Raw genomic sequence first — 11,996 nt, forward strand, 5'->3', positions numbered from 1 at the left:
TTTGTAAGACTGCATGTATTAAATTCACAAATCAGAAAAAAACAGAAGAAAACAAACAGCCCTATCATACAAGTATGCATCCCCATTTGACGATCACTCTAACAATATTGGAAAATTGAGTTAGTTTTCTTCTGCTAAAATAACTTATATAATTCAAGACATTCCCCTCAAAGATCAAAAACAAAAATATGTTGCAACTAATGACTATAAACAGTCCCTCCTAAAAGTAACGTTAAAAACTGGAAGAGCCTAAAGTAGTCCACTTTAAGTCAAAGACATGAATAAAAACGAACGCTATTCCCATGCCTCATTTCAATAGTCGGCAATTTCCATCTTGAGGCATCTTACCCATTCTCCAAAACCTCCCAGTTCAAATCTCACCACCCCCAGTATCTCCAATATTACTGTCTTCTCTTAATCTGTTACTTATGTCTTCTTACCTTCAGCAACTCCTTGCAGCTGTCAAGCCCAATATCCACAAGAATGCTTTTCACCTTTTTCCGTACCTTCCTGATGTTGTCAAGATTCTCCACGGGAATTTGAAACATTTTTGAAATTTTCCTTAAAAGGGACGAAAACAAAACTGTAATAAGTGCATAAACACATACACACACACACACACACATAAAATATTTTAAAACAGGGCTGGTAAAGCAGAGCAATTTTTATTCTGGGACAATTAGATTTCCACATACAGAAGAATGAAGCTGGACTCTTCGCTTACACCACACACAAACGTTAACTCACACTGGATCATACACCTCTCCATGCACAAGGCGAAATTTTAAAACTCTCATTAGAAAACATAGGCATAAATCTTCATGACCTTGGATATGGCAATGGATTCTTAGATATGACACCAAAAAGCACTAGCAACAAAAGAAAAAATAGATAAGCTGGACTTCATCAAATTTAAAGACCTATCTGCTTTGAAGGAAACCATCAAAAAAGGGAAAAGAGAATCCACAAAATGGGAGAAAATATTTGTAAATCTTATTTCAGATAAGAAACTTATATCCAGAATACATAAAGAACTCTTATAACAATAATTAAAAGGCAAATAAATAACCCAACTTTATTTATTTATTTATTTTTTTAATTTTATTTATTTTATTTATGGCTGTGTTGGGTCTTCGTTTCTGTGCGAGGGCTTTCTCTAGTGTAGCAAGCGGGGGCCACTCTTCATCGCGGTGCGCGGGCCTCTCACTATCGCGGCCTCACTTGTTGCGGAGCACAGGCTCCAGACACGCAGGCTCAGTAATTGTGGCTCACGGGCCCAGTTGCTCCGCGGCATGTGGGATCTTCCCAAACCAGGGCTCGAACCCGTGTCCCCTGCATTGGCAGGCAGATTCTCAACCACTGCGCCACCAGGGAAGCCCAATAACCCAACTTTCAAATGGGCAAAGGGGACTTCCCTGGTGGCGCAGTGGTTAACAATCTGCCTGCCAATGCAGGGGACACGGGTTCGATCCCTGGTCTGGGAAGATCCCACAAGCCGCAGAGCAACTAAGCCCCTGGGCCACAACTACTGAGCCTGCGCCCCCGAGAGCCACAACCACTGAAGCCCACTCTCCAGAACTACTGAAGCCCGTGCGCCTAGAGCCCGTGCTCCGAAACAAGAGAAGCCACCACAATGAGAAGCCCGCGCACCACAACAAAGAGTAGTCCCTGATCACCACAACCAGAGAAAGCCCGCGCACAGCAATGAAGACCCAATGCAGCCATAAATAAATAAATAAATAAACAGAAAGGGCAAAGGATACGGATACTTCTATAAACACAATATACAAATGGCCATTAAGCACATAAGAACTGGGACTTCCCTGGTGGTCCAGTGGTTAAGAATCCACCTTCCAATGCAGGGGACACGGGTCCCCTGCATTGGAAGCATAAGATCCCACATGCTGCGGGGCAGCTAAGCCCACGCACCGCCACTACTGAGCCTCCGCGCTCTGAAGTCCGCACCACAACTAGAGAGCCCACGTGCCACAACTACTGAGCCCATGAGCCACAACTAGAGAGAAGCCCTCGTGCCCCAACGAAAGATCCCACATGCCTCAACGAAGATCCTGTGTGAGGGAACATTATGCTAAGTGAAAGGTGCCAGACACCAAGGACCACGTATTACATGATTCAGTGTACACGAAGTCCCCAGAGCAGACAAATCCACAGAGACAGAGAGGAGAACACTGGCTGCTTAAGGCTGAGGCGGACTGGAGGGTGATGGCTCAGGGCAACAGGGCTTCCTTCTGGAATGATGACAGTATTCTAAAATCCACTGTGGTGATGCATGCACAGCTCTGCGAACCTACTAAAAGCCACTTAGTAAGCACACTTTAAATAGGTGAACTGGGGACTTCCCTGGTGGTCCAGCGGTTAAGACTCCACGCTCCCAATGCCGGGAGCCCGGGTTCGATCCCTGGTCAGGGAACTAGATCCTGCATGCCGCAACTAAAGATCCCGCGTGCCTCAATGAAGATCCCACGTGCCGCAAGTAAGACCCGGCAGAGCCAAATAAATAAATAAATAAATAAAATTTTTTTTTTAAAGGTGAAGTGTATGGTATGTAAATTACATCTCCATAAAGCTGTTTTTAAAATACCTGAAAAAGCATAAAATTAAAATAAATCCTGTGGTACTTGACCATGATTAGGGGTATAGCTGTGACCTCATTATTTTTAACACATACATAGATTAAAAAATAAATACATTTGTTAATGTGTCTGTGTACATTGTATAGCTTTGTCCACTGCGAGAGCCTGGAAGCAGTTACACACTCCAGTAGCAGTGAGCACTCTTTGGGCCCAAATCTTACTTTTCTTTTTTTTTTTAATTTTATTTATTTATTTACTTATTTTTGGCTGCGTGGGGTCTTTGTTGCTGCGTGCAGGCTTTCTCTAGTTGCGGAGAGAGGGGGGCTAGTCTTCATTGTGGTACGCAGGCTTCTCATTGCGGCGGCTTCTCTTGTTGCAGGGCATGGACTCAGTAGTTGTGGCACACGGGCTCAGCTGTTGTGGCTCATGGGCTTAGCTGCTCCACAGCATGTGGGATCTTCCCAGACCAGGGCTCGAACCCGTGTCCCCTGCATTGGCAGGCAGATTCTTAACCACTGTGCCACCTGGGAAGTCCCTCAAATCTTACTTTCTAAATACCACTTTCCATTAAAAGGAAACAGGGCTCCTTGGAAAAAAACGGCTGATTCTAGGGCTGTAACACATAAAAGACAAGATGAGCCTAGAATGTCTTATGCCAGAAAATAACGAAGTTGCTCAAAGAATGGTGAGACATGTCAAAAGGACTCAAAAGAAGTCAGCTTGAAAAAGTTCCCACAAGCCAAATATGGGACAATGTGGGTACCAAATAAGTAATGACAATAACAGATTAACCTGTGGCACTGAATTTTCCAAAGATAGAGTAACAGTATCTCCCATCCCACATGCTTTCCTTAAAATATGTCCTTGACACTCCTCCCAAAAAGTAGGAGCATCTATGCTCCCACCCTTTGAACCTGGGCAGAACTTTGTGGCAACCTCAACCAATAAAGTACGGCAGAAGTAATGCCATGTGAATTCCAAAGGTAGACCATAAAAATGCCACATGCTTTTGTCTGCCCTCTGGGTACCATTACTCTTGGAATCTAGATTCCTTATTGTAAGAAGTTCAACTAGCCCACATGGAGAGTTTCCACATCAACCAGCAGACACAAGAGTGAAGATGCTCTAGAGCCTGCAGCTGTCCAGTCACCCCAAGCCTTTGAGTCTTCCCAGATGAGGCCCCAGACACTGTGGAATGTAAACAAGCCATCTTCCCTGCTCCCACCTGAACTCCTGACCCAAAGAATTACTGAGTTTTTTTAATAAAATGTTTCATTCTACAAAGTTTTGGGGTGGTTTGGTATTCAGAAATAGTAACCAAAATATAACCCACTAGAATATAAACTTAAGTCCATGGTAACATAAACAATTTAATAAATGGAAAGTATAGTGAGGAATGGGATATTTTACATGGTTTCCAAGCATCTCCCCACAAAATACCTGATAATAACCAAAGGGGAAAGTGTAATTCACAGAAGTCTGGCAGACATTCAGTTAAGAGACACTGTACAAAATACCTAACCTGCAATCTTCAAACGTGTCCAGATGACACAAGGGAAGCACTATTCATAATAGCCAAAATGCGGAGACAATCCAAGCGTCCACCAAATGGTGAACGGATGAACAAAATATGGCATACCCATACCACAAAATACTACCTGGCGATAAAGGTAACCAGGTGCTGATGCACGCTACAACATGAATGAATCTCAAAAACATGATGCTAAGTGAAAGAAGCCAGATGCAAAAGTCCTCATACTGTCTGATTCCACTTACATGAAATGTTCAGAAGAGACAAATCTACAGAGATAGAAGGTAGATTAGCAGTCAGCTGCGGGTGGGAACGGGTAGTAACTGCACATGGATAGGTTTTTGGGGAGAGTGCTGGAAATGTTCTAATATTAGATTGTGTTGTTGGTTGCACAACTCTATAAATTTACTAAAAATCAACTAATTATACACTTAGAAAAAGATCATGGAAGGAAAAACTAAGAACTGTTCCAGATTGAGAGAGACTAAAGATAACTAAATACAATGTGCAATTCTAACTAGATTCTTTACTATAAATGATGTTATTGGAACAACTGGCAAAACTTCAATGGAGTCTGAGGATTAGATGGTAATAAATTGATCTCCTGATTTTGATGGTTGCGTTCTGGATATAAGAGAATGTTCTTATTGTAGGAAACAGACAATATTGGGGGTAACGTGGCATCATTTTTGTCAACTTAGTTTCAAATGATTCAGGGGAAGAAGTTCTTTGTACTGTACTTGCAACTTTCTATAAATCTGAAACTATTTCAAAACAGGTTTTAATGCGCAAGCTATAAAACAAAATCAGTTAAACTCGAGTTAAAGAAATGCCAGGTAAAAAAATGAATGCCAATTTTTTATTATCAAAACAGTAACTTAAAGATTGATAACATCCACTGGTAGTGAGGATAAGTAGAAAAACTGTAATTTCTACATGTTTAGAGGACAACTGGCAGTACCTCCCAAGGTTTTAAATAACAATTTCTGTAAGTCCGCAATTCCACTTCTACACCCTCTTATAACCCCTCCTCCCTCAAGGATAAGCTTGGTGCCCCTCCGAGGAATTCCCAGAGTGGCCAGTTTATACTTACTTCACTGCACTCGCCTCCCTACGTTGCAGTTATCTACTTCTATTCCTATTTCCCCTATGGGACTGAACGTCTTCAGGGCAGGAACCGTGTCTTCTTTGCACATCTGGGCCAATCACTGATGTCCAAACCGGAAAGGCTGCGGAGGGCTGGTGCGTTGGAGTCCAAGACATGCCGAGTGAATAGATCAGCGTCAGAAAATGACTGAGGTAAGGTAGTAAAAGTCTGAATATACGGGGCAAAAGGTAAGTAAAACCAAAAAGGCGGACTGGAATAAAACTAGAGATGAGCGGGGCAGGGAGGGTTAACGGTGGGAGGACCTTTCCGTGGGTAAGAAAGAAACATGAAGTATTTGAGAAGCTGATTTGGAATGGACACGTTTTTCAGACAAGTTATCTATGTGCAAAGTATATCTCAGGCTCAGCAGAAAGTGAGCTTGAAGGATCATTTAGCATTTTAAAACTGGGAGATATAAAAATCATAGGAAGTAAAGTTAAAAATAATAAAATTATTAACAATAAAATTCACTGAATTGGGTTCTAGCCTTCAAAAGCATAATTTAACAGAGGAGCTGTCAAGAACCTAATATTCCTAAATATTAAGCACAAGGTCACTTTCAAGCCCAGACTGGCTTCCTTGGCCAGAGCAAGCCTCAACAAAAATCCTTCTTTATGCTTTCCACTCACTCTATCAGACTTGCCGTTATTTCCTCCTTAAAGTCCCACTATCCTCTCTAGCCTTTGGGGCTCTTCTTTCCCCAAAGCTGATAAAAAGGATTGTCCAAGGTTAAGACCACCATCCACATATATCCAAAACAAAAAAGCTAAATTTATTGCTTGCAAAGAAATCTGGCCTTACATAGCAAGTGCTGATCTTATCACAGTTTTGAGAAGCAAGGAGCACAGGGATTGGTACACTCTCAGAAGCAGTTTAGGGATTGGCCGATTTTCACAGGACCGTTCCCAAGGCTGCTACTGACGGGCCAACCCTCAGGAGGAAGGCACTGAAAAGAGGCTTCCAGCGATTGGGCAAGTTCTAAAGGGCTCTGCAGTTACTTGTTCAAGGCTTGGGAGGAGGGCCAAGGAAGTCTGTCTTCTTGAATTTGGAGAATAGGAGCTTTTTATTATCAACTGTAAGTGCCCCCATTCCCTCATCACTGCTATTGTGTTTGCCCGCCCCCTCCCACAACAAGTACACAGATCCACTCTTAATTAAAAAAACAAAAGTTTCCCCTTTTCAGCAGTTTGCTGTTTTAGGGAAACCAAGTAAAGATAATAAAAAATAAAACATAGGTAAATCACATTAGTTTCATAACCTTAAAACAATTCTTTCAAAATCCTTGGTCTACGGTTGCCAATCACTTTGGGGAACAGAAGCTGACTTTTACCATTACTTCTCCATTCTAAGAGATGCAAGATTCCATACAGAGGACCTAGTGGATTAATTAACTAGGAAAGAAGTTGTTCAATGCTTCCATATCTATAGATCCTTTATTGATGCTGTTCTCTATATATTCTTAGTACTCAGTTAAATCTGTATCTTCACCATTAGGAAACAGCAGGCTAATGCAGCTGCACTAATCAACCTCTGTTCACAGTAAATTACCTTTAATTTCACAGTGTGTGGTAGACACGGAACTACCAAAAACTGCGCTGATGTGCACAAGAAAATATTACTTCCCAAAGAGGCACTTAAAGGGTTTCTTCTGTTGCTTTTTAGTATCATGATTATTTAAGAATATTCCATTACTGAAAAAATACACTACAAAAAAGAAAATCATTCAGGTAATAAATAATACTTTTTAAAGCCACAGAACTTTCTTTTGAGTTCCTGTGAAATCTAAGTTCTAAAAAGATTTCACTTCAGAAGCAACCCCACACAATCATCTCACAAGCAAAAGATTCTGGAGCTGCACTGCCTGAGTTCAAATCAGCTCCACAGTTGACTAGCTGTGTGATCTTTGACAAGTCACTTAATCCTGGGGCCTCAGTTCCTTCTGTGTAACAGGGACTGCACAACCTACTCTGAGAAGTACTTTTGAGGAAGAACAGTTTAATACAAGAAAAGCACCTAGAACATAGACTGTGAGTTTGCCATTATCTAACTCCAAAAAATCTAAATGAAATGTCCCAACTACTGGAACACAGGTTTGTTGTTTTTTGTTTTTAAGTAACTTTAAAAACACATAATATTCAGGGATTTCCCTGGGGGCGCGGTGGATAAGAATCCGCCTGCCAATGCAGGAGACACGGGTTCGAGCCCTGGTCCGGGAAGATCCCACATGCCGCAGAGCAACTAAGCCTGTGCGCCACAACTAATGAAGCCCGGGAGCCACAACTACTGAAGCCCGCACACCTAGAGCCCGTGCTCCGCAACAAGAGAAGCCACTGCGAGGAGAAGCCCACGCACCGCAAGGAAGAGAAGCCCTGGCTCGCCGCAACTAAAGAAAAGCCCGCGCGCAACAACGAAGACCCAACGCAGCCATAAATAAATAAATAAATATTTTTTTTAAAAAAAACACATAGTATTTGTACAATGCATGAAAGCAAGATTCAAAGGTCTGGGTTCAAACACAGGAAGACCCCGTCTCAGACTTGTGGTCTTCAGCAAGTCATCACCTTTCAGTCAGTCTCCCCACTTGTAACACACTGCCCTAACAGGTGTGTGACATCCAGAGTGGCGGCCACGGCAGAAAGCTGGGGCGTGACCCCTCAAAGGGACTTCAACCACAAATTCACCAAAAGCATATCGCAAACCTGGGTTCAAGTTAAAAAGGTGTCCCAAATCTCTGCAGTTAAAAATCTTGTAACAACTCCACCTTCACCTCCCGTCACCGACCTTCAATTCCTAACCCTAAATCCAGCTCTCACGTCCTCACCACTGCTCAGACGGACGAGTGAGCATCTCCGCCTCCACTCCGGTCCCTCCTCCAGACCGGCACCAGTTCCCTTCCTGCACACAGGTCTGTCACTTCCACGCCTAAAGACCACTGGCTCAACACAGCTGCATCTCCAACCGGAATATCAAAGTTCGTTCAGCTCTAAATAAGTCACGCACGCATTACTTGACTTCCAAAGATGAACACGCACTTCCCACAAGCCGCACTTTTCACGCGGTCCTCTCCCCAAGACGCTCCCCCACAACCTTGACTCCCCGCCCCACCTATCTGGCGAGACCTGGGTACCCGCCGGTGGCTGCCGGCACTTGCCCATCTGCATTGTAAATCACCACACAGAAGAGTCCTTCAGGTCTCAAGAGGCTGCCATTACCCATTCCATTCAATTAGAACGAGTTTTAAGAGCATTCAGGCAAGCCTCCCATTCAAATTCAAAGAAAATACTTTAAATATTTAATTACTTATTATTTTGCAACTGTGTACAGGGTGAACTGGTGGTTACAGGTTTGGACGTTCCAAAGCCAAGTGAGAGGAGAAATTCTGCACACAGACTGTACGTCAACGCAGTAAGCGACGGCATATGAAAAGTTAAAACGTTCATGTCAACAACTGCATGTGGTCAATATTCACACCAAACGCTCAGCGGTGAAGGAACTGGGCTTTGCTAACGGGCTGTTCTCTCCTCCTGAGAGACACCCGCCACAGGGCAGGCCGGGTGAGCGCGCGTCCGCTCCGCCCTCGTCCGCACTCGCTCCGGGCGGTTCCCCGGGTCCCCGTCCCGCCGCCCTCTGCACGCCCGGCCCTCCCCTGCCGCCGCCCAGTCCCCGCGCACCCCTCTCACCCCGGTCCCGTCCCCCCGCCCCGCCCCCCGAACCCCCATCCCCGCCCCCTCCCCACCCCCGGCCCCCACGTGACGCGGAGGAACGACGGGCGTCCTTCTGGCGGCGAACCCCGCGCCGGGAGAACGTCGCAGGATTCTAAGGCGGCCCCGGGCCGCGGGGTGTGGGCGGGATGGGGCGGGGCCGCCGCCGGGACTTCGCGGGCCGGGCCGGGCCAGGGGCGTCGGCGCGGGCTGGGGTTACCTACCGCTGGGCGACCGCAGCGCCGCCGCGTCCCCCGCCGCTCTCGCCGCGCCCGCTGGGGCCCCGCGCCCGCCCGCCTCAGCCCCGCGCGGCGGGACCCCGGCTCGGCGCGCGCCCACCCCGCGCGACCCCGTCCCCTCCTCCCAGCTCGGCCAGAAAGAGAAAATGGCGTTCGATTGGCCTCCGGAAGTGACGCGCGCCCTCATTTGCATGCCAGTGCAGCCAGCCAATGGGGGAAGAGTGTGTATGGGACCCCTGGGCACTGCCCCACAGGCCCCTAGGGGCCCCTGCCTTAAGCTGGACTGGAGACTCAGCAGTGGGAATGGGGGTCTGTATTGAAGCTCCCTCCCCTGACCCCCCTCCTGCCACAGTGGACTGGCCTGCCAGCCTCTCACCAGCATCTTTGCAAACTCTCGTGAGAGTGTGAGAGGGTGATGATGTCATTTGAGGGGGTGGGGGCGAGTGTGTCGTACCACGTGACCAATCACGTGGGTTCACCAGAGCTTTGATTTCATTTGCATGGGGTGGGGTGGAGCTAGTGGCAGCAGCAGGAATGGGTGGCCCCGCCCACATCTCAGAGCCAATGGGAAACCAGCTGTGAGGAGAAGCCTGCCCTGCCATTGGAGGATAGAACTTGGACTATCAGAACTTTGACAAGTATGCCCTTGATTGACACATCTTGGTGAACTGACTGGATAGGGTCTCCTGACTTAGTAATTATTTTCTAAGAAAATTAATGTCACACCTTTTCTTGAGAATTCTGATTTTTAAGTCAGAGCTACTACATGTTGTGTAGGAAAAAAGTTAATTGCATACATTTGTTAAATCGCTTAAACGGCCTAGAAGTTCACTTCTACCCAACTCTTTAAAAAATTGTGAAGCAATAATTATTTTTCAAAATGAATGAAATCATGGAGTAGGAGCTTTCAAAATGCCTTTGGGTCTTCCTCCGTTGAGTCAAGCGCCCAAGGGGGAAGAAAAGGGCCACATCGCCCTCAGAGAACTTGCAGTTTAACGAGAGGCCTGGTGTGTGTGCAAACAGCTACTTTAATTTATCGCTCCTCAATAACTATTCCAGACCTTTCTCACTTCATTGAAGCTGCCGGGATAATCCTCAACTTCCTTTTCAGCAGAAGACCATGTCTCCTCCTTCTTCCAGAACAGCAAGACCATCAGACTTGGTCTCCCTGGAACCCCCTCCTGGCCCCACGTACACGCCTTTTTCCTCCACAACCATCCTGATCAGAGGATGTGTCTGCTCACGCCCATGGCCAGTGCCTTCATCCTTGGGCCTTGTTTGCCCTACCCAGCACCTCACTGTCCAGCCATCCCTCTCCCATAATTTCAGCTTCTCTCTTTCTACTGGTAACTTCTGTTCAGTTTAGCCCAGTGACTAAAAACATAACAGGCACTAAATAAATGTCTGAGTTAATTTAGAAATTGTGTTGAGGGCTTCCCTGGTGGCGCAGTGCTTAAGAATCTGCCTGCCAATGCAGGGGACCCGGGTTTGAGCCCTGGTCCGGGAAGATCCCACATGCCCCGAGGCAACTGAGCCCATGTGCCACAACTACTGAGCCTGCGCTCTAAAGCCCGCGAGCCACAACTGCTGAAGCCCACGCACCTAGAGCCCGTGCTCCACAACAAGAGAAGCCACCGCAATGAGAAGCCCGCACACTGCAAAGAAGAGTAGCCCCTGCTCGCCACAACTAGAGAAAGCCCGCGTGCAGCAACGAAGACCCAACGCAGCCAAAAATAAATAAATACATACATAAAATTTATTTTTTAAAAAACTGTGTTGAATGCTGGGCTGATGTTATTTAGCCACAAATTGCTTTTTTCCTACAGGAATACAAGGCATAATTGAAGGAGAATTTGCTCTTTATAGTTATTTATGAATCATGATTTAATTTGATAATAAATCACAGCAGTAAATGGGTATGATGTCCCTAGATATCTTTCTTCAAGTAATCATGGGTGTGATGAAAAGTTAAAGGCTTCCGGTCACCCTTGATCTCGACCACGGCGCTCCAGGATGGAGCGGTTGTGTCACATTTCTCCCGATGCCTCAGCTGCTTCCACTCCTCACCCTGCGCTCTCGTCCCCACCCTCTGCGCTCTGCAGATACCCCTTGGCTACCAGTGACCTCCCGACTGTTACACCCAAGAACAGATTTTAGTCCTCATCTTTTTTATTTTTTCTTTTTCTTTTTTTAAATTTTATTTATTTATTTATTTATGACTGTGTTGGGTCTTCATTTCTGTGCGAGGGCTTTCTCTAGTTGTGGCAAGCGGGGGCCACTCTTCATCGCGGTGCGCGGGCCTCTCAATATCGTGGCCTCCCTTGTTGCGGAGCACAGGCTCCAGACGCGCAGGCTCAGCAATGTGGCTCACGGGCCCAGTCGCTTCGCGGCATGTGGGATCTTCCCAGACCAGGGCTCGAACCCGTGTCCCCTGCATTGGCAGGCAGACTCTCAACCACTGCGCCACCAGGGAAGCCCTAGTCCTCATCTTTTATGTGTAACCTCCTCCCTGTCCTGAAGCCCTTCCTTCCCAAACATGACCTTTAATCTTCTCCACCCTCTCTGACCGGTCCTTACACCTTTACCAGCTTCCCTTTCTCAGCCCATCCTTGAATGTTTGTCCAGAATTCTTCCCACTTTTGTTCATATTCATCACCACGTCCTATGTGCCAGGCACTGTTCCAGGTATTGGAAACCCCATCCCTTTCATTTATCACTCTCCATACTCTCCCATATTAGTCTCAACTGCAGATTCAAACTTCATTATTTCGATTCCAGTAATGA

The 11,996-nt window shown here is 46.1% G+C and overlaps 2 protein-coding genes across 2 annotated transcripts in view; one reads left to right on the forward strand and one right to left on the reverse strand.

Annotated features, from left to right (window-relative positions):
• ADNP2 (ADNP homeobox 2) overlaps positions 1–9,334 on the reverse strand; it is a 31,099-nt gene extending 21,765 nt beyond the window's left edge. The window contains exons 1-2 of the mRNA XM_082418405.1: positions 9,198–9,334; positions 441–561 (exon numbers count right to left, since the gene is read on the reverse strand). Coding sequence (XP_082274531.1) covers positions 441–548 — 108 coding nt within the window. The 5' untranslated portion in view covers positions 549–561; positions 9,198–9,334. The remainder of the gene's footprint in view (positions 1–440; positions 562–9,197) is intronic.
• The window catches only part of PARD6G (par-6 family cell polarity regulator gamma), a 202,164-nt gene that overhangs the window by 153,698 nt on the left and 36,470 nt on the right, over positions 1–11,996 (forward strand). The window lies entirely within an intron of this gene.

Source organism: Balaenoptera physalus (assembly GCF_965194825.1).
Source record: "Balaenoptera physalus genome assembly, chromosome: 12".
Taxonomy (NCBI): Eukaryota; Metazoa; Chordata; class Mammalia; order Artiodactyla; family Balaenopteridae; genus Balaenoptera; species Balaenoptera physalus.